Source organism: Carcharodon carcharias, chromosome 25 (genome assembly GCF_017639515.1).
Source record: "Carcharodon carcharias isolate sCarCar2 chromosome 25, sCarCar2.pri, whole genome shotgun sequence".
Lineage (NCBI taxonomy): Eukaryota > Metazoa > Chordata > Chondrichthyes > Lamniformes > Lamnidae > Carcharodon > Carcharodon carcharias.
The window spans coordinates 26,121,596-26,144,263 of record NC_054491.1 but is presented as its reverse complement, the minus strand read 5'-3'; the positions used below and the strand labels follow the sequence as shown (position 1 = coordinate 26,144,263).

Here is a 22,668-nt window from a genome sequence, read left to right as displayed (position 1 = left end):
CTGCCTTAACCTCAGACAGTACCACGTCTAAACACAGCCTACCCCTACCCTAACCTCAGACAGTACCATGTCTAAACACAGCCCACCCCTACCCTAACCTCAGACAGTACCATGTCTAAACACAGCCCACCACTACCCTAACCTCAGACAGTACCACGTCTAAACACAGCCCACCCTACCCTAACCTCAGACAGTACCATGTCTAAACACAGCCCACCCCCGCCTTAATCTCAGACAGTACCACGTCTAAACACAGCCCACCCCTACCCTAACCTCAGACAGTACCACGTCTAAACACAGCCCACCCCTACCCTAACCTCAGACAGTACCATTTCTAAACACAGCCCACCCCTGCCTTAACCTTGTACAGTACCATGTCTAAACACAGCCCACCCCCGCTTTAACCTCAGACAGTGCCATGTCTAAACACACCCCACCCCCGCCTTAATCTCAGACAGTACTATGTCTAAACAGAGCCCACCCCCGCCTTAACCTCAAACAGTGCCATGTCTAAACACAGCCCACCCCCGCCTTAACCTCAGACAGTACCATGTCTAAACACAGCCCACCCCCGCCTTAACCTCAGACAGTACCATGTTCAAACACAGCCCATCCCCGCCTTAACCTCAGACAGTACCATGTCTAAACACAGCTCTTAACCTCAGACAGTACCACGTCTAGACACTCCCTGTACACTCAGTCAGTACCATGTCTAAGCTCCTCCAGTATATTGGGACCCTTCATTTCACAATGTTTAAACTCACCATTTTTATTCTTCGCCTCTTTTTCCTTCTTCTTCCTGATCAGCCCAGCCATGGGGTCTCCATCTCTCTCTTTCTCACGGAGGAAGCGATCCAGGTCTTCATCGTCAATGTGTCGGGCAAGTGGTTTCTGCATCTCATGAAGAGCATCAATGACGTTCTTTCTCTGTTGCTCCTCCTGAGCCACCCTGTAATAGAGGTTGCAGAGTGAATGAGGGAAGTTGGAGAGAGCATTAAAGATGGGAAAGGGGTGAGAAGGGAGATTGAGGGAAAGGGGGAGAATGAGGAAGCTAAAGCAGGGTAAGGAAAATAAATGCTGGCTTAGCCAGCAAAGTCCACATCCCCTGAACGAACAAAAAAAAGAGTAAGGATGGGAATGGGAGAGAGGGGCAAGAAGGAAATGCAGCCAAACAAAATGTGACGGGATGACAGGGAAGAAACGAGGGGGGGAAATGGGGTAAAATGTGAGAAAGCAGAATGATAAAGAGAGAAAAGAAAATGTTTACAGAGAGGAAGATAGAGGGAAAGCCAAACCAGTGAAGTAAGGAGTTGGAATAGGCAAACGCCATCTGTTGTGGTGATGCTTAGTCCAGTGTAACAGGATTGTACCAGTTAAACCTTGCCAGAGCCCCTCTGCCCCATGCGGTGCTGATGCTGCAAATTATTAATGTTCTCTCACTCTCACCCTTTGCCCCACTGGGCATATTTTTCTTGTTTTGCTGCTTTCTCCTCTTCCTTCTTCTTGTGCTCAATTCGCTCCTGGTCCAAGTCCCTCTTTTTCCCTGATTTGTCTCGGAAGACAGTGGTGGCATTTCTGGAATCATCTTTAAAAAAGGAAAAAGATCTCAGGCATCATCAGGTGATAATTACTGCCCAATATCTAAAACCCTCATTATGAGGGAATTTCACATCCTCTAACATTGCAATAAGGATGGGAGCAGAGAGCAGCAGTGGGTCAGTTCCACAGGAAATGGAAGGCATGTGCAGAGTTAGCCCAGGCTCCTCCAGACAGTTCCTAACATCTAGCTGGTGAGGGACACAGACACAGCTGTCCACTGCTCTCCTTAGTCGGGGTATGTCAGGAAGCATAAGGGGGAGGGTTTGTTGACATTTCACCACAGCAGTGACTGCAGTGTGAAAGAAATAATGGATAGTCAGATGCAACTCTGGGAGGTGGGACTGACCAACTATACTTCCAACAACGATGCACTTTCTTCGTTATCTCAAATTTAACTTGCCCGAGAAAAATCCAAGCCTTTTCCCAGTAATCCTTTTCTAAAATACCTTCTTCGCTCCTTCCTTTCAGGTCTCCCCATGAAACACATCATTCCTTCACAGGTATTTGGATTTGAGGCGTTTTCCCTCATTTAGCTTGAAAGCATTTATCCAATTTTCCCATAAAAGACAGGATGGTTTCTGCTTCACTCTGTGGCAAAGTATTTCACCACCAACAGCCCTATGTGTAAACAAATGTTTTCTACCTCCCTTTCTTAGAATGTTTACAGGAGGCCATTTGGCCCATCGATGACATGCGGCTTTCTACAACAGCAACTCGGCTAGACTTGTCCCCCACTTTTTCCCTCTAGCCATGGAAATTTTTTCTCTTCAGATAATTTTCCAATTCTCTTTTGAAAACCAGGATTGAATCTGCCTCCACCACACTCTTGGGTAGTGCACTCACTTTGTAAAAAAGCTTTTTCTCCTGTTGCCATCGGTTCTTTTATCAATCACCTTAAATTGCTGTACTCTGGTCCTCAACCCTTCTGCCAGTGGGAACAATTTATCTCTGTCTACTCAATCCAGACCCCTCACAATTTTGCACACCTCTATCAAATCTCTTCTCAACCTTCTCTTCTCCAAGGAGAACTACCTAACTGATGTGCCTCATGCCCGGAACCAATCTCGTGAATCTTTTAAAAACGAAGAAAGTAGGAGCAGGAGTGGGTCACTTGGCCTTTCGAGCCTGCTCTGTCATTCAATATGATCATGGCTGACCTTCTATCTCAATGCCATACTGCACTCTCTCCAATGCCTTCAAATCCTTCCCAAGGTGTGGTGCCCAGAACTGGCATGAGGGGTCTGGACTGAGTAGACAGAGAGAAATTGTTCCCACTGGCAGAAAGGTTGAGGGCCAGAGTACAGCAATTTAAGGTGATTGATAAAAGAACCGATGCAACAGGAGAAAAAACCGGACTTATTATTCAAGTGTAGGATAATCTTGTTTTTGTACTCTGTCTCAATTTATAAAGCCCAGGATCCTGTAAGCTGCATTAGCCTCTTTCTCCTCTGGCTTTAAGTGGTGATTTTAAACAAATGACCCCTCATCACTGACTTCCTGACCAGAAGACAAACACTTTCTCCATTCACTACCTGAATGCTTCTGCAGTTTAAAATCCTTTGTTAAATCTCTTTGCATTCTTCAACTCCTGTGAGAATAGTCGCAGGGTGTCAGATCACTTTCTTCGCTAATTCCTGCCATTACCTGGGTGATTGCTTTCTATGGTTCCAAAGCTGCACACAGGGAGCAGGTGCTTGTGTGGGGTGGTGGGGAGAGTATTACATTTAACAATAGCAAAGCAGCAGGGTTATTGGGTGGCACATATTTATTACTGAATCGTACAAACCAGGGGGTCCCAAGCTCTCTCCCCCAGTCTGTGCTCTCAGGTAAGGCAGGACTATAGAAGCAACAATCAGTCTGTATCACTTGGCTTGACCAGTAAAGGGTCTGCTCTTGTCCCCTGCCGATTAAGTGCATTAGGTAAGGGGCAGAATCAGGCTCTTTGCTGATGCCCATCGTGATGCCCTTCATGGTTAAATATCCAGCTATTACTGTTGAGCTTCAAACGTGAAGAATATATATGTTGGGGGGCGGGGGGGGTGGTACAGATAGCGAGGCCGAGAGAGATAGCATCATCGGGGGAACAATCACAACGAACAGTGTAACATGCGCCTGCGGGAATGGCCTCGAGCTGTCTTCATACCTGCCACACGCTCTGCTGCTCGCTGTCTTTGCCTCCGGTCCTCTTTCTCTTTCCTCAGAACTTCTGCTGATATCAGACCAGCCTGACCCCCCGATAGCATCTCATTCACTTGTGGCTGAAGCACATTTAAAGAAATTGTCAATTCATCAGGATTTCACTAATCGAGCTCTGTGCTGATTTGTACTCACTTGCAAGTTATGAACATAAACCAGAAATTTGAATGAAATTGAGACTAACATGGCAACATCATAGCATAGTTGACTTGATCTTAAATTCTTTCAGATCTTTTCGTCTACCCTATAAAAATATAGATTAATTACAGCACATTTGGCCTGATGGCTTTGAGCCAATGTTTTTGCTCCACATGAGCCTCCCCCACCATCCCCCCTTCATCTCATCTATCACCGTATCCTGTGGTGGCCTAGATAAATAGGGAACCCACTTAGTACTAAAAGGGTTAATGGAGAAATTGAATTAAATGCTTAGGCCTAAGAGAAAAGTACTGCAACCTTGAAGAACAATAGCATCTTGTCTGAGCACTACAGCAGGATGGGCCTTGAGACATTCCATGTGTTTCTCTCTCGGGCCGAACGTAATCAAAGTTGTGATAACCAAGTGTATAGGCACCGCATCTGTTGTGTAGGAATGGAAATTAACTAAAACATGGATTGGTCAGTTAACCTATGCAAATAAGTGGATTGAGATGTGCAAAATTTACTGATTGGTTGTAAAATGCTTTTAAGCGAGTGTTTGTGTATTCTGCTTGGAGACAGTACTATAACTCTCGCTGTATTGCTCTCCCTTGTGAACAAGTAATAAATGGGGTTTCTGTGTATTAATGATGCCTCGGTGTGATTAACCTCAGACAGTTTCTGGAGGTCCCACTGAGATGACTAACCCCTGGGGTTGAGTCACGGAGAGTCAGTGTTAGGACCTCGCGGTTCAAGGACTCCTCAGTCCGCGGCAGCCCCATTTGGGCTTCTGGGGTTCGTTGACCTGTGATCTGCCTTCGCCTGCCTGTGGCTGACTCTCAGGGTAAGTCATCTATTTAAATATTTGGGAGATTAACTTGGCCAGTAATTTAATGTAAGTTAGTAGTAGTAAACCCAAGGGTTTGAGTCCCCTGGAGGTGAAAAAGTAGTAGCAGTACTCCCAGGGGTTCGAGTCCCCTGGAGGTGAAAAGTAAGTAATTTTTGTGGGTTTTTTTGTGTATATTATTAAGTAAAAATGGGAAATATGGCATCAAAGAAACCCCAGGTTCCCCCTTTGAAGGGAACCTCAAATGCTTATATGTATGTCCATTACGGTCCTAAAATTGTCCAATATGTTTCTGATTGGGTTAAAATGGACCCAAGGTAAGGGAGAGAGTTTCCCGCCAGACGGAACTTTTAATTGGAATAGAATTGAGCGCTTATAATATGTTTTAAGGGAGGTAGATAGTCCGCTATTGAATTTTCGGTAACTTAAAAAAAATGAAATTGATCTAAGTTACAAGAGCTGTTTGTGCTGGAGAGAGAGAAAGAGAGAGAGGGAGAGAGGCGGGGGGGGTACCCCTAGGGAGTTAATGAGCAATTGACAAGCAGCAGCAGAAAAAATGTGAGCTTTCGTCAGTTTGAAGGTCCCTATAGGTGGAGCCTTCAAGATCCCTTTATTCTCCCACTGCTACTTGAAGCTTCGTTTAGAGTTAAGTTTAATATTATAGGAGTATCGATACGTACCTTTATCTATGTGTTCGTTTGTGTGCAATGAAGCATTTGAATGTGAGTTTTAATGTGTTTTCTTCCCTGAATTGTCTTGTGTGTGTGTAGTTGAGCACTTTAGAGTCGAAAGCTCCATATTAGATTAAAGGAAAAGTTTATTCAACTATTCCAAAGTTCTGAGTAAAAGATTTGAGTTGAGATTTCCGGCCAAAATTATAATTTGAAGGTAGTGTAAAGATAAAACAGGACTTGCCTTTGTTTGAGATGAACCAACCCCTTGTAGACTAGTAGGGAATAACCCTCATCATCAGCTTTCAAACTGATTGGGATTAATACATACGAGTTTGTATTCTAAAATTCTGAGGGAAAAAAATTACTTGAAATTCAGAAAGATTCTAGGAAAACCAAAAGACATAAACACAAGGTCTAGCTGGTTCCAATGGATAAAAAGGGGTTTGTTATGAAGAGGTGAAATAAATATTAAAGGAAATCTGCTTTCCAAAAGCACTGGAATTTGAATTTGGGACAATCTTGAGATGTAAAGTGCAGTGTAATTTAACAGGTTGCTTTGAATAACGAGGATGCTATGGTAAAGAACGTGTCGATAAATTACGGAAATTATAACTTGGATACAAATCATTACACATGAGAAAGAGGTTGTTTTAATTTTGATTGTGTAAATTACAGTTCTTACAAAGTTTAAAAATTTGAGGTTTGGTTCTTGATAAAGTTCTCAAAAGGGAATTTTCATTTTAAAAGGTCTGACAACAATTGGCACTAATTCAAATGCTGCAAGCTTTTGTGTTTGTAAATCTGTTCCCAAAATGTGAAGTTAAGCTCAAGACCTTGACAAAGTTTGGCAGAAATCCATTTTTTGGCCGAGTTAATGAATCTGGGATAATGCAAAAAAAAGTCAGACATAATTTAGTGGGACGATAAGATGTTGTTTGAGAAGAAGATAAGGAAGCAAAACATGTCAATGCTTGATTTCTGTTTTAAAACTGTTATGAGAATACTTTGTTGGACTGTAAAGTCTCTCCAGACAACCTAAACAAGATGGTAGCTGTTGCATGTGTAAACTGGTATGAGGAAAGTAGGAGAAAGAGTTAGGGAAAGAGGAAATAATGTACAAACTGTTTTAAAGGAAATGAATTTGATAATCTGGCCATCAACTGAGGCATTGGAACTGCACAGGGGGAGATAAGCAAAGATCTAGAGACAGAGATCCCCGCTGAAATGGAATAGTTAATATGGCCTAAAGAGTAAGGAAACATTTTAAACAATCAAGACAATAGAAAAACTGACTTCAAGAGAATCAAAATGATCGTGGTCAGGGAAAAAAACCTGAGAGGTAAAATTATTCAGTGTCTGTAGTTGAGGCAATTGAAGGGCAAGGAGAAATACAACTTAACAATTTACCACAAGATAGACACAGGTAAAGGGAAAGCTGGGAAAAGGCTAAATAGATGTATTACTGATTATATTAATGTGCCTGTGAGCTACAAAAAATAAGACCACAGGATTAACACCTTGATGACAGGCAGAGTTAAGCGGTTCCCAGAGAGAACCATCACTGGAAGTGAAGATACTGAGCCTTTGAAAGATAGGATAAAAAGGTACACTGCAGAGTTGTGTTGGCAGTTTAAGGAATTGAGGCCTGACATGAGACAGCAGCAGGAGAGAGTAAACTGGAAGGAGTGGGGGCGCCTACCCAGATGGGTTCAGATCAGGGAACTCATTTCACAGGGAGAGTCATTAAAGAAGTGTGTAATCTTATGGAGATTAAACAGAAATTCCATATTCCTTACCACCCCCAGAGTCCAGGGATGGTGGAAAGGATGAACTGAACTTTAAAAACATCTATAGCCTAAGCAATTCAGGAGACAGGCAACAGTATTGCCCAGCATTCTGATGCACCTTAGGGCTATACCAAATAGGACTACCAGGTTCACCGCATTGAATTGATAACAGGAAGGGCCATGCAATTACCTGAAGGCATTTTAGTGGGAGGTGTAGGGCCACTGAAAGGAAAAATACAGGACAATGTAGGGGAATTAAGTAGGCGATTACATGAGTTGAGAGAGGAAGTTGGAGACTGACAGATGATTGAGGATATGGAAACAAGCAAATCCAAACAGCAACAACGGACACCCCCCCCGCACCCCCCCCCCTTCCCCCAAGTGGGGAATAAGGTGATGGTCAGGGTGAGCTTGGAACGAACAGGCATGGACCATACGAGGTAATTATGACAGGTGATACATGCGCACTTGTAGATAAGAGGACGAGAGCCGATGTTAATGTCTCCACAGATCTATGATCCTGGTCATGGGCGTATCAGTACTGGCAACAAGGTCGGGGATCATCACAGCTCATCCCGTACCACAGGAGGAACTTTGGTACAGCATGGACAGTGCCGAATGCGACATGCAACGGGGAATGATAAATTTAACAGTAGGGGAAAAAGTGCTTTCAAATTGTAGTAAGGGATTGCTTCAGATCGAGCATGGGAGGTCCGCCACTATCCAGCCACCTCTACTTTCACAGTCCGAGTAGAGATAATTGAAGCCCCTCAAACCACACTGACTGACCCATCTTGTCCGACTATGCATCCAGCACTGGCGAATGGTTTGGTACTGGTTAATCAGAAGTTTTGTATGATAATGTACACCATGAGCTAGCACCCGTAGTCTTGAATGTATCCGGTGTCATCCTGCCCCAGTGGTGCTTAACCCATACCCAAGCACTCTATACAGCTCTGACGTGCCAATTGATGACTGAAGCAGTTCAGTTCAATGGCGAGATGCGATCAGGCTTGGGAGGGAACCGTGTTAAGCGCAGCCTGATAAATGATGCCGCTACAATATTCAATATAGGTACATCATTGGTTAATCTAAAGCCTGGCTACCGTGCTCGAAAGTCATGTGGGGACTATCAATGAATTAATTGAAATAGGGAAAAATATTTCAGACGAAGCGAGCAGAAATGATGAATGCAGCACCTATGGATCTTAGGCACTGGAACAAGCCCGAGAAAATTTAAGACAGATTAAAGAAGGGGTAGTCCCTTTATGGGTAACTAATGAGCATTTATTGAATCTCTCACAACACAAGAATCATGACTTGACCGGTTGCCAGATCAGAGGTTTAACACGTGTACATAGAATGAATGTTGAATGTACAGTGAATAGTAATATGCTAATAGGCATTGTATTAGTAATACCTGTCATACCTATGTCAATGACATAACCCAGGCAAGACGCCCAGTGACTGCTGGTACGGGTTTGTACACCTACAAGTGGACTTTATACAAATGCCTAAATGTATGGAATATAATTATGTTTTAGTTCTAATATGTTTGTTCTCGCGTTGGGTGGAGGTGTATCCCACTCAACAGAATGATGCTGTTGTTGTTGTAAAATTGTTACGTGAACACATACCCAGGTTTGGGATACCAGAGATTTTATTGAGTGATAATGGGCCTCATTTTACCGCTAAAGTGATAAAGGAACTGTTGAAGGGCTTACAATGCAACCATCACCTTTCCTGCCCATACCACCCCCAGTCTACTGGGGCGGTGGAAAGACAAAATGGTATTCTGAAAAACAAACTAGCTAAATTATGTGAAGAAACCAGTTTGAAATGGCTTGAAGCTCTACCCTTGGCGCTCATGACTATGTGCTCTCACCCTAACCGTACCACCTCCCTCTCTCCTTATGAAGTTGTAATGGGATGTCCTATGCGCCTCCCAGTGGCCCCACCTTTGTCTGCTAAGGAAATGGACATCCACGCTATGGATGAGGGAATGGTTACATACTGTATAGCGCTCACTAATTCTCTCAAAAGCTTGCATATACAGGTAGTAGAAGCTCAGAAAAAAGCCCACCATTGAAGATTGCCATCAATACCAACCCGGGGATCTAGTCCCGGTAAAGACCTTCAGGAGAAAGAACTGATTGGAACCTCGATGGGAGGGGCCTTTCCAAGTCCTGCTCACCACCCATACAGCCGTGAAGGTTGAAGGACATCCCTTGTGGATCCACACATCGCACGTCAAGCGGACGCTGACCTCGGACGGAAACTATTGTGCAGAACTTTAACTGAGCCGTCAGAATGCTGACTCTGACTTGGATCCTGTCCTGTGTGGTCCTTGCGGCAGCATGGACTACCAATTCTGCGGTTCAATGAATGCAGGCCGTAGTCTCGCAAGTTAATTGGACTAAATGTTGGATTTGTACTCATTTTCCTGTTAACCCCTCCTCTTCAGAGATGCATTTTTTGGCTTTCCCCTCAGATTCTGCACGGTCCCTAGGTAATACAGGGGCCCTCATTCAGCAAACACCCATTTGGAGTTGGGAGCCCACCTTTGTGGTTGTTAAGGGGGAGGCCTGGCTATGCGTCAGGAGAAATTATATCAAGGGTAGCACTCGGGTGGGCGAGCTGCCATTGGGTCCCTGTACCTACCTTGCTGATTCAAGCCAGCTATCTATTTCCTCCCTATCCTCTGGAATCAGGATTCCACTGAGGAAGAAGCTCGGTGACTAGGATACATAGAACTTGGCTAAGGGTGGTGGATTGTCCTTTTAGGACAAAAGGGGGGAAGTGTGCTGGCCTAGACAACTATAGGGAGCCCACTCAGTATTGAAAGGGTTAATGGAGAAACTAAATTAAATGCTTAGGCATAAGAGAAAAATACTGCAACCTTGAAGAACAATAGCATCTTGTCTGACCACTACAGCAGAATGGGCCTTGAGACATTCCATGTGTCTCTCCCTCGGGCCGAATGTAATCAAAGTTGTGATAGTCAAATTATAAACTACTGCACTTGTGGTGTAGGAATGGAAATTTACTGGAACATGGATTGGTCAGTTAACGTATGCAAATAAGTGGATTGAGATGTGCAAAATTTACTGATTAGTTGTAAAATGCTTTTAAGCAAGTGTTTGTGTATTCTGCTTGGAGACCGTACAAGAGCTCTCATTGTATTGCTCTCCCTTGTGCACAAGTAATAAATGGGGTTTCTACGTACGAAATAATGCCTCGGTGTGATTAATCTCCAACAATCCTTCTATTCCTTTCTCCCTTGTGTTTAACCAGCTTCTCCTTACTTGTAGTAGTGAGTTCCACATTCTCACCACTCTCTGGGTGAAGGAGTTTCTCCTGAATTCCTGATTGGATTTATTACTATCTTATATTGATGGGCCCTAGTTTTGGATTCCCCCAGAAGTGGAAACATTCTCTCTCTGTCTCCCTTGTCAAAACCTTCTATAATCTTAAAAGATCTGTGTCAGGTCACCTCCATCATCTTCTCTTTTCTAAACATAGCAGCCCCAGCCTGTTCAATCTTTCAAAAGGCACTGTTAACTGTCCTGAACTTACTTCAGGGTGCTCAACCTGTATCCTTGTAGGCAAAAAGGGTGCAAAACAAGGGCCGAGGGGGAGATGGAGAGGAAAGGGTCCAGCCAAGTTTAAAGATAGTGATTCCACAAAATCACCGGCTATTGAGAGCGATAGATCTTGGTTTCCTGAGCATTAATTCAATTAGGCAACAGGGCTAAGACTTCTATCTAAAGCACCAACACACATTTAAGCAAAAAAGTAGCAAGTGACAAATAGCAATTGCGTTATCAGAGCCTTGAGGATGCTTGTTGGTCCTTGTGTGTGTGTGTGGTGTGGGGGTGGGGGGGGGTGGAGAGGAGAAATGTAGGCTGCATGCCCACCGGGCCATGCCCGGTGCCCACTTGCCAGACCCCACCCTGTGCCACTAGGGGATCAGGGAGAAATGGAGCATAAAAATATTAGAAGTTTCACTCTAGACCCAAGCAACCATCATAAATGAAGCATGGGTACATGGAAAGCATGGTCTCTGAAACTTTGTCACAAGTGAGGGCAGAAACCAGTCGTGGAAAGAATAGCACTCACAGGAAAAAGGAAAAATAAAAGCAATACTCAATAAGAGCTCACAAGCATAGTGTTTTTGTTATGATACCGTTCTCACTGAGCTGGGAGGGAACACTTTAGATATGGAAGGCAAAAGAGCAGTTTCAATTCTCACAAGTAATCAATTCTCTCAACATATGCCTCCATATAGCAGCTTTAACATGATAAAACATTACAAAGTATTTCACAGAAGACATAATCCTGAGAATCCAAAGCTCCAATGTTGACTGATTTAAGTTTCCTGCCTCTAACTGTACCATCTGTAACAAAGGCGGAATTTTGAGAGTTGCAGAGTTTGCATGTTCCTGTCAGGATTAAAGGCAAAGTTAACAGGCATAGAGAACCTTGGTTTTCAAGGGATATTGGCGATCTAGTTAAGAAGAGAGAGGCGTATAGCAGGTATAGGCAACAAGGAGCAAATGAGGTACTTGTAGAGTATAGAAAATGTAAGAAAATACTAAAAAAGGAAATCAGGAAGGCAAAAAGAAGACATGAGGTTGCTTTGGAAGATAATGTGAAGGTAAACCTGAAGGGTTTCTACAAGTATATTAAGAGTAAAAGGATAGTAAGGGACACAATTGGTCCCCTTGAAGATCAGAGTGGTCGTCTATGTGTGGAGCCTCACGAGATGGGGGAGATCTTAAACAGTTTTTTTGCATCAGTATTTACTCAGGAAACTGGCATAGTGTATAAGGAAGGGAAACAAACAATAGTGTCATAGAACATATAGAGATTAAAGAGGAGGAGGTGCTTGCTGCCTTACAGCGAATAAAGGTAGATAAATCCCCCGGGCCTGACATAATATTCCCTTGGACCTTGAGGGAGACTAGTGTAGAAATTACAGGGGCCCTGGCAGAAATATTTAAAATGTCCTTAGCCACAGGTGAGGTGCCGGAGGGTTGGAGGGTAGCTCATGTTGTTCTGTTGTTTAAAAAAGGCTCCAAAAGTAAACTAGGTAATTACAGGCCAGTGAGCCTGTCGTCAGTAGTAGGTAAATTATTGGAAGGTGTTCTGAGAGATCGGATATATAATTATTTAGACAGCCAAGGGCTGATTAAGGATAGTCGGCATGGCTTTGTATGTGGTAGGTCGTGTTTAACGAACCTTGTAGAATTTTTCGAGGAGGTTACCAAGAAAGTAGATGAAGGATGTTGTCTACATGGACTTTAGTAAGGCCTTTGACAAGGTCCCACATGGGAGGTTAGTTCAGAAGGTTCAGGCACTTGGTATCCATGAAGAGGTTGTAAACCGGATTTGAAATTGGCTGTGTGGGAGAAGACAGAGAGTGGTAGTGGATGATTGCTTCTCAGACTGGAGGTCTGTGACTAGTGCTGTGCCTCAGGGATCTGTGCTGGGACCATTGTTGTTTGTTGTCCATATCAATGATTTGGATGATAATGTGGTAAATTGGATCAGCAAGTTTGCTGATGACAGTAAGATTGGAGGCATTGTGGACAGCAAGGAAGGCTTTCAAAACTTGCAGAGAGATCTGGACCAACTGGAAAAATGGGCCAGAAAATGGCAGATGGAATTTAATGCAGAAAAGTGTGAGGTGTTGCATTTTGGAAGGTCAAACCAAGGTAGGACATACACAGTAAATGGTAGGGCACTGAGGAGTGCAGAGGAACAAAGGGATCTGGGAGTTCAGATACATAATTCCCTGAAAGTGGCATCACAGGTAGACAAGGTTGTAAAGAATGCTTTTGGCATACTGGCCTTCATAAATCAAAGTATTGAGTATAGGAGTTGGGATGTTATGGTGAGGTTGTATAAGACATTGGTGAGGCCAACTTTGGAGTATCGTGTGCAGTTCTAGTTGCCTAACTACAGGAAGGATATCAGTAAGATTGAGAGAGTGCAGAGAAGATTTATTAGGATGTTGCTGGGTCTTAAGGAGTTGACTTACAGGGAAAGATTAAACAGGTTAGGACTTTATTCCTTGGAGCGTAGAAAAATGAGGGGAGATTTAATAGAAGTTTACAAAATTATGAGGGGTATAGACAGAGTAAATGCGAGTAGGCTCTTTCCACTTAGATTAGGAGAGATAAACACGAGAGGACATGGCTTTAGGGTGAAAGGGGAAAGGTTTAGGGGGAACATTAGGGGGAACTTCTTCACTCAGAGAATGGTGAGAGTGTGGAACGAGCTACCATCTGACGTGGTAAATGCGGGCTCATCTTAAGTTTTAATAAATTGGATAGATACATGGATGGGAGAGGTCTGGAGGGTTATGGACTAGGTGCAGGTCAATGGGACTAGCAGAATAATATTTCGGCACAGACCAGAAGGGCCGAATGGCCTGTTTTCTGTGCTGTGGTGTTCTATGATTCTATGGTTCTAACTGGGAGCAGCAGTTTTTCCGTTTGATTTCCTGTGAAGCCTCAACTCTCTTGCGATCAGCTGACATCTTGCCACCCCTGTTTCACTTACCTTTCTACTTGGACTCGAGTTCTGGCTGGCCCCTTGCCCCCTCAAGAGAGGTGGTCTATGGGAGGGCAGCCTATGCCGAGGGGGTGAGGGTTCGGAGCAGCCAGAGCTGGGTTTATGGTCCAAATCACTCGTCTCCAACTTCCTCCTCCGTGGTGGTGACAGGTCTGAGTCAGATGAATGCTGACACCCCTTTCGTGGGGGTGAAAGGTCAGAATCAGGGTCCTGTTGTCTCTGTGAAAGGTCAGGGGAATTATACTGTGTGCTTCTAGAAGGCAAGTCTGTAGATCTGACACATTTCTCTGTATTTTTAGCACGTTTTTTTCTAGGGGGTGAAAGGTCAGGAGAATCGTGGCGTCCCCTCCTGGGAGGTGAAAGGTCAGGAGAATCGTGGCGTCCCCTCCTGGGAGGTGAAAGGTCAGGAGAATCGTGGCGTCCCCTCCTGGGAGGTGAAAGGTCAGGAGAATCGTGGCGTCCCCTCCTGGGAGGTGAAAGGTCAGGAGAATCGTGGCGTCCCCTCCTGGGAGGTGAAAGGTCAGGAGAATCGTGGCGTCCCCTCCTGGAAGATGAAAGGTCAGGAGAATCGTGGCTTGCCCTCCTGGAAGATGAAAGGTCAGGAGAATCGTGGCGTCCCCTCCTGGGAGGTGAAAGGTCAGGAAAATCGTGGCGTCCCCTCCTGGGAGGTGAAAGGTCAGGTGAAACTGTTCTCATTTTTCTCTCAGGAAGCTGAGGATCATCTTCAGTCCTTTTCTTTTGTACAGACTTAGAATCTGGATTCAAGCTGAAGAGAATAAAGCACATCAGCAAATCGAGATATAGACACAGTTTGATAATTACAAGACACCAGTGCCTCTATTTTAGCTTCCCACACAACACTCTCTCATAGGATTCAGATGGAAAAAGTGAGAAAAAAGTTACAAAGAGTGAAGGCAGCGTGGAAGAATCCACTGCACCGCACACACCAGGTTTGTCCTCACCATTGGAGGCCGTGCCTTCAGCTGCCTGAGCCTCAAGCCCATAAATTCTTTCTCAAACCGTTCCTTTCTCCTTTAAGATGATCCTTAAAACCTTCTTCTTCAACCAAGTTTTTAAAGACCTGCTTTAGCTCAGTGTCAACTTGTTTGATGATGTTCCTCTGAAGCGCCTTGGGATATTTTTTCAAGGCATTATATAAATGCACACATTCCAAAAGCTGTGAGCTTGTCAATCTGCCATAGGCTCAGAACAGAAACCAGGAGGCACATCTACATACAGATGCCGGAAACAAACACAATAGATCAACCACTCCAAACAGAGAATTCTATCAAGTATACAGCACGTACAGTCCATTTGGCCCAACTGGTCGACATCAGTATTTATGCTCCACAGGAGCTTCTTGCTATCCCATTTCATCTAACCCTATCAGAACATCCTTCTATTCCTTTCTCCTTCATCTAGCTTCCCCTTAAATACATTCACTATACTACTCACTTCAACCACTCCCTGTGGTAATGAGTTCCATATTCTCACCACTCACTGGGTAAAGAATTTCCCTGAATTCCCTATTGCATTTGTTTGTGATTGTCTTATATCAAAGGTCTCTAGTTCTGGTCTCTCCCATAAGTAGAAACATTTTCTCTATCCTTCCAATCACACCCCTTCATACAGGAGCATTGTCCAAAGGAAGTGGAGTAAACAAAAAGGCAGCATGTGAAAACGAGACTGCAGCCTCTTCAAACACAGAGAGCCCAGCAGTAGTTATTTAGCACTTACCCATCTGAGCGTGTCTGGAAAAACAGGTCAGACTCTTGGGAGTTTTCCTTTTCATCTAAATAAAAGAAAAGTCACAAAGGTAATGACCACCTCTACATCAAGAAGCCTTCTGTTTTTAAATGAATCAAAGGGATGATAAAGTGTAACTGTGGGTGCTTTCCGTCTGTTTCTCTTGTGTAATGGGAAAGACTAGTCTGATCCCAGCCACTGATTCAGCTATCACTGACCTGGAGTTCAACTTCGTCCCAGTGTGAACTTGCAACTAAAGCACAACAAATTAACAATATAGAAAAGAAGGGACCCAGTCTGAAACAGGTAAATACTGCTAACAGCTTCTGAGCTGCACAGAGCTGAGTCTTCCAGTTGCACTCTCCAGGCTATGCTGTGCTAGCTAGTCTCAATAGTGATGCTGCAACTCACCTCAGTGTCCTTGTTGAGTTTCCTCTCCTAATCGCTATCCAGTAACCAGTGCTACAATGTCCTTCAAAATCATTTCTGCCAACATGAACTGTTTAAGCAACAAACAAAACTAGGATGTCAGGAGGAATTCAGATATCTGTGGACCCTCTACCTTTAGGAAGTGTGAGTACCTCTCAGGTGGACGGCATGGGTTGGTGGTGGTGGTGGTGGTGGTGGTGGTGGTGGTGGTGGTGGTGGTGGTGGTGGTGGTGGTGGTGGTGGGGGGGGGGGGGGGGGGGGGGGAGGTTGGAAATTCAGATATGGGGACAGAGTAACAGTTGTGCAAAATCTTGGAATTCCCTCCCTAGCAGCACTGTGGGTGTACCTACAGCATAAAGACTGCAGCACTTCACCACCATCTTCTTCTGAACAACTAGGGATGGGCAACAAATTTCCAGTGATGCCAACATTCCATAAACGAATAAAAACACACAAGTGGCATGACCAACAAGGCACAGGAATCCAGTGGTTATAGGGTTAGTAAACATGAGCTCAAACCCATCACAGCAGTTGAGAATTTGAAATCAATTTTAAAAAGTGACCATAGAACTGCAGAAGCCCGACTGGCTGATGTCCTTTTAGGAAGGAAGCCCGCTGATTTTTACTCACTCTGGGCCTCAATGTAACTCCAGTCCCATACCAACCTGGTTGACTCTGCACTGCCTTCTGAAGATGCTCAGTAGATCAAATTACTTGCAGCGGTTCAAGGAGGCAGTTCACCACCACCTCCTCAGGGCAACTAGGGAGTAGGCCTTACCAACGACACTCAGTCCAATGAATGAATTTAAAACAGAGCTGCCAATTAAAATTTACTGCAAGGCTGAAATCTGCTTCTTTTTAAAAAGGTTGCTTCACAACTTCACTACTTACCTCCTAAACTCTTCCACTTATTGCTCAATCGGAATTCTTCCATTTGTTGAATGATTTCAGGCCTTTCATCAACAAACTCTGCCACCTAAAGCAACAGGTTGGAGATCAACACAAAGTATGATACAACAACAATCTGCATTTATATAGCACCTTTAACATATTAAAACACCCCAACAAATTTCCCAGGAATTTTATCAAATAAATTTTGACACCGACCACATAAGACATTAGGGCAGATGGCCAAAAAAAAATTGGTCAAAAACATAGGTACCTAGGTGTTGAAGGAGGAAAGCAAAGTGGCAAAGTGGAGAGATTTAGTGAGGCAATTCTAGTGCTTAGGGCCCAGGAGCCATTGTAGGTCAGCCAGCACAGGGGTGATGGATGAATGGGATCTGGGAATGTGGGGCAGGGGCAGCAGTGTTTTGAATGACCTTGAGGGTAGAACGTGGGAGACTAGCCAGGAGTGTGATGAATAGTCAAGTCTAGAGGTAACAAAGCCATGAATGTTGGGTTTCAATAGCAGATGAGCTGAAACATGGATGCTACAGAGGTGGAAGCAACACCAAAGAACAGGTCATTCAGTTCCACTGGCCCATTAGGCTTTTACTCTCCAAACAAGCAAACAGTCCCACTCACGCAAACGCATTTGGTTCCAATATTCCAGCTTTCCAATCTGACAGCTGGGATTACAAGCATTGTCCAGTATCCCAAACCACAGTAAACAAGCCAGGAGAACGGCTCTCTTTCAGCTGGGGCTTCAAGGAGGATGAGGGAAACATGGTAAATTGGTGGGCACTGGCCTATATGCTCACAAACTCCAGCATCTTTCCACAGCGAGTGAAATTTAAGCCAGAGGGAGTCACGTTAAGGCTACTCCTAGCAGCTGTCCCAATGTAAAGCTGATGAGGTAATTATGGGCAATCCCTCCCGCCTGGGAATTGTTGTCAAGTAGAATGGAGTACAGAGAAGTGAGCAGGTCATAAAGGAGAGCCTTTGTAAAAGAAGCCTCTTGGCATCTACACTAGATCTGGTCTGATATAAACTTTAGGAAAGGGTTAGTGACAGCAGTGAATATTGATGCTGAGTGGAGTAATGAATATACAGACACAGGTTTCCTTTTAAACATTCGCTGCCATAAATCATGTAGCACTTGCAGCTCCAGTGTATTCAGGCAGGTTCAAAGAGTAAAGCTACCTCAACACTGTCCCCAAACACTCCCAGGGCAGGTACAGCACAGGGTTAGATACAGAGTAAAGCTCCCTCTACACTGTACCCATCAAACGTTCCCAGGGCAGGTACAGCACGGGGTTAGATACAGAGTAAAATTCCCTCTACACTGTCCCGATCAAACACTCCCAGGACAGGTACAGCGTGGGGTTAGATACAGAGTAAAGCTTCCTCTACACTGTCCCCATCAAACATTCCCAGGATAGGTACAGCATGGGGTTAGATAGAGAGTAAAGCTCCCTCTACAGTATTCCCATCGATCACTCCCGGGGCAGGTACAGCACAGGGTTAGATACAGAGTAAAGCTCCCTCTATGCTGAACCATCAAACACTCCCAGGATAGAGCGCCCCAAATCAGCCCTGATCTCAGTGAAGGTTCTCCAATGCACAGTGTAACATTTCCCACAGCAGTCACCCGCTGGCCTCTCTCATAGAATCTTACGGCACAGGTGGAAGCATTCAGCCCATTATGCTTGCGTTAGTGCTAAAAGATTATCCAATTCCCCCCCCTGCTCCTTCCCCATAGTCCTGTTTTTCCCTTTCAAGTACTTGTCCAATTCCCTGTTTAGAAGTTATTATTGAATCTGCTTCCCCTGCCCTTTCAGGCAGCACCTTCCAGATCACAACAATGTTCAAGAAATTCTCATCTCACCTCTGGCTCTTTGGTTCTCAAGTGAGGAATATCAATTTTTTTTTAAAGGGAGTGTTCAATGGGTGTAAGGGAGAGTGGGATTAGCTTTAGGGATTGGTCAACTTAACTGCTGAGGCTTCTCAAGCTCTGTACTTTCTTCTGGCCCAATCATTTTGGAGTCCTTTTATAAGCTGCTGTTAATATGCCTGAACGTACGTATCATTATTGAAGTAGTTTAGAAACAGTAATAGTGTTGAGTCGTTAACTGCCTTGTTACCTATTGAACAAACCCAACACAAGTCGGTCATGGGAATAACTTATCCGCCTACCACATACCACAGGCGCTTCATCATCCTCGTCTGACTCTGCTGCCACTAACGCTGCTTCCTTCTCCTTCGCAAGGCTCTTCCAGGTCACATCATCATCCACAATCCGCATTCTGTATTATAACAAAACAAGGAGAGGTTTTCAACTGGTTGTGAACTAGATCCAATATCAGTCCTAGCCAGGTAGTAGATACTGAGTATAAGCAATGTTTAAAAGACAAATAAGGGAAAGCTGAGAATGCCATAACAGGTCCAGTACAGTAAAAAAAAAAGGGAGTTATGCCAAACCCTTACACCCTGTAGTATTGTGTCCAATTTTGGGCACCACACTTTAGGAAGAATGTCAAGGCTTTAAGGTGGTGCAGAAAGATGGACAGGAATTGGGTCAGCAATGAGAGACTCTTCTGATGAGACTGGGAAAGCAGGAGATGTTTACCTGAAGAGGAAAGAAGGTAAAGGTGAGATTTGATAGAGGTGTTCAAAATCATTAAAGATTTTGAAAAAGTAAATAAGGAAAAATTTTCCAATGGCAGGAGAATTAGTAACCAGAAGGACACAGGTTTAAAGTCATTGGCAAAATTACCAGAGGGGAAATGAACGGATTTTTTAAACACAAGTTGAAGGGAAAAGGGGGAAATATTGTCAGGATATGGGGGGTGGACATTGTCAGGATATGGGGGAAATATTGTCAGGGTATGAGGGGAGGGAATATTGTCAGGATATAAGTGGGGGGGAGAATATTGTCAGGATATGGGGGGGGAATATTGTCAGGATATGGGGGGGGGGAATATTGTCAGGATATGGGGGGGGGAATATTGTCAGGATATGAGGGGGGAAATTGTCAGGATATGGGGGGGGGAATATTGTCAGGATATGAGGGGAGGAATATTGTCAGGATACGAGGGGGGAAATTGTCAGGATATGAGGGGGAATATTTTCAGGATATGGGGGGGAATATTGTCAGGATATGGGGGGGAATATTGTCAGGATATGGGGGGGAATATTGTCAGGATATGGGGGGGAATATTGTCAGGATATGGGGGGGAATATTGTCAGGATATGGGGGGAGAATATTGTCAGGATATGGGGGGGGGAATATTGTCAGGATATGGGGGGGGGGAATATTGTCAGGATATGGGGGGGGGAATATTGTCAAGATATGGGGGGGGGAATATTGTCAGGATATGGGGGGGGAATATTGTCAGGATATGGGGGGGGGAATATTGTCAGGATATGGGGGGGGAATATTGTCAGGATATGGGGGGGGAATATTGTCAGGATATGGGGGGGAATATTGTCAGGATAAGAGGGGGGAAATTGTCAGGATATGGGGGAATATTGTCAGGATATGAGGGGGGAAATTGTCAGGATATGAGGGGGAATATTTTCAGGATATGGGGGGGAATATTATCAGGATATGAGGGGGGAAATTGTCAGGATATGAGGGGGAATATTGTCAGGATATGGGGGGGGGAATATTGTCAGGATATGGGGGGGGGAATATTGTCAGGATATGGGGGGGGAATATTGTCAGGATATGAGGGAGGAATATTGTCAGGATATGGGGGGGGGATATTGTCAGGATATGAGGGGGGAAATTGTCAGGATATGGGGGAATATTGTCAGGATATGGGGGAATATTGTCAGGATATGAGGGGGGAAATTGTCAGGATATGAGGGAGGAATATTGTCAGGATATGGGGGGGAATATTGTCAGGATATGAGGGGGGAAATTGTCAGGATATGGGGGAATATTGTCAGGATATGAGGGGGGAAATTGTCAGGATATGAGGGGGAATATTTTCAGGATATGGGGGGGAATATTATCAGGATATGAGGGGGGAAATTGTCAGGATATGAGGGGGAAATATTGTCAGGATATGGGGGGGAATATTGTCAGGATATGGGGGGGAATATTGTCAGGATATGGGGGGGGAATATTGTCAGGATATGGGGGGGGAATATTGTCAGGATATGGGGGGGAATATTGTCAGGATATGAGGGGGGAATATTGTCAGGATATGGGGGGGGAATATTGTCAGGATATGAGGGAGGAATATTGTCAGGATATGAGGGGGGGATATTGTCAGGATATGGGGGGGGAATATTGTCAGGATATGAGGGAGGAATATTGTCAGGATATGGGGGGGGGGGATATTGTCAGGATATGAGGGGGGGGGGGGGGGGGCCCCCTGCTCGTCCCACCCGCCCGGGAAACGGGTGGATAGCGGATTAATCGCCATCGGGAGCCGGGAGCCGGAAGCCGGCCCCAGGCCCCAGGCCCCGGCCTTTCCCGGTGAAGCTGACTGTCTGCGCCGCTCCCTGTCTGGGCCTTACCCTCCGGTTTTGCTCTTCACTTTCCTCCTCCTCCGCTTGGGGACCGGGCGGCCCGACTCCCGCTCTGAGCCGCTCAGGTACCGCTTCAAATATTCCTCCTTACTGAGGGCCGCCATCGCAATCCCGGCCGGCACCGCGCGCCCGTCTCCCAGGGCAACCCCGCCCCGCCGGCCCGTCCGCCCGCCCGCCCGTCTCCCAGGGCAACCCCGCCCCGCCGGCCCGTCCGCCCGCCCGTCTCCCAGGGCAACCCCGCCCCGCCGGCCCGTCCAGTTGCCAACGCTCCCGGATTGCCCTGAGATCACCAGGAATTAAAAATTTAATTTTAACCCAAATTAGAGCAGCATTGAAACAGATTATCTAGTTTAATCCCTTTTTTAAATTGCGAAAAAAATCAATTTAGGGATTGAGGGGGTTTGTGATGAAACCTCCAGGAATATGTCCAACCAGAAATGCTAAAGGTGGTGACCGAGCAATGAGGGTGGTCGATCAGACTCTTCCTGGGCACAAAGATATGATTCTTTGTGGAAAGTGGGTGCCAGGATTGTCCACATTCCAATACCCTTAACAAGTTGCACTTTTACTTAACATTTGACATAAAGAAAAGCAAAGATACGAATCACATGCTTGGAAATCTGGACTAGTGACCACAAACTACGTCCAAGAAATGGATCTTGAGAACCGGCAGCAGTTAGATAGGGCAAGAAGGGACTTCTAGATGAGGACAAGGATTTGAGTTCAACAAACCCATCCCCAGCACAAGGGCAGCCTCCACCACGCAAAATGGGGCAAAGTGTGACCAGATCAACAGCCCAAAACTGGGCATTTGTGACATCTTGTGGGACATCAGCAGGAGTATTATATATCAGCACAATTTGTAAGTTTGCCTGGCATGTACTTCAGTCCTGATTGGCATCACATCCACAAACATTCATTCCCTCCACCACCGACGCACAGTAGCAGCAGTGTGTACCATCTATAAGATGCACTGCAGGAATTCACCAAAGATCCTTAGACAGCAAACCCACGGCCACTACTGCCTAGAAGGACAAGGGCAGCAAATAGATGGGTACACCACCACCTGGAAGTTCCCCTCCAAGGAACTCACCATCCTAACTTGGAAATATATCGCAGTTCCTTCACTGTCCCTGGGTCAAAATCCTGGAACTCCCTCCCTAACAGCACTTAAGGTGTACCTATATCACATGGACTAGTGGTTTGCCGCTGTCCGCCCGTCTTCCTGAAAATTTAAAGGGTTCCTTCC

The 22,668-nt window shown here is 45.0% G+C and overlaps 1 protein-coding gene across 3 annotated transcripts in view; it reads right to left on the bottom strand.

Annotated features, from left to right (window-relative positions):
- Positions 1 to 21,573, bottom strand: part of bud13 (BUD13 homolog) — a 29,283-nt gene extending 7,710 nt beyond the window's left edge. Inside the window, exons 1-8 of one of the 3 annotated variants that reach the window (XM_041174540.1) lie at positions 21,408 to 21,573; positions 19,081 to 19,183; positions 16,887 to 16,971; positions 15,558 to 15,612; positions 13,809 to 14,586; positions 3,743 to 3,857; positions 1,447 to 1,585; positions 765 to 949 (exon numbers count right to left, since the gene is read on the bottom strand). In XM_041174540.1, the coding sequence (XP_041030474.1) occupies positions 765 to 949; positions 1,447 to 1,585; positions 3,743 to 3,857; positions 13,809 to 14,586; positions 15,558 to 15,612; positions 16,887 to 16,971; positions 19,081 to 19,183; positions 21,408 to 21,523 (1,576 nt within the window). In that variant the 5' untranslated portion in view covers positions 21,524 to 21,573. Of the gene's footprint in view, positions 1 to 764; positions 950 to 1,446; positions 1,586 to 3,742; positions 3,858 to 13,808; positions 14,587 to 15,557; positions 15,613 to 16,886; positions 16,972 to 19,073; positions 19,184 to 21,407 lie in introns of all 3 variants that reach the window. The other 2 variants (XM_041174541.1, XM_041174542.1) reach the window with 2 other exon arrangements.
- Positions 21,574 to 22,668: the final 1,095 nt, after the last annotated feature.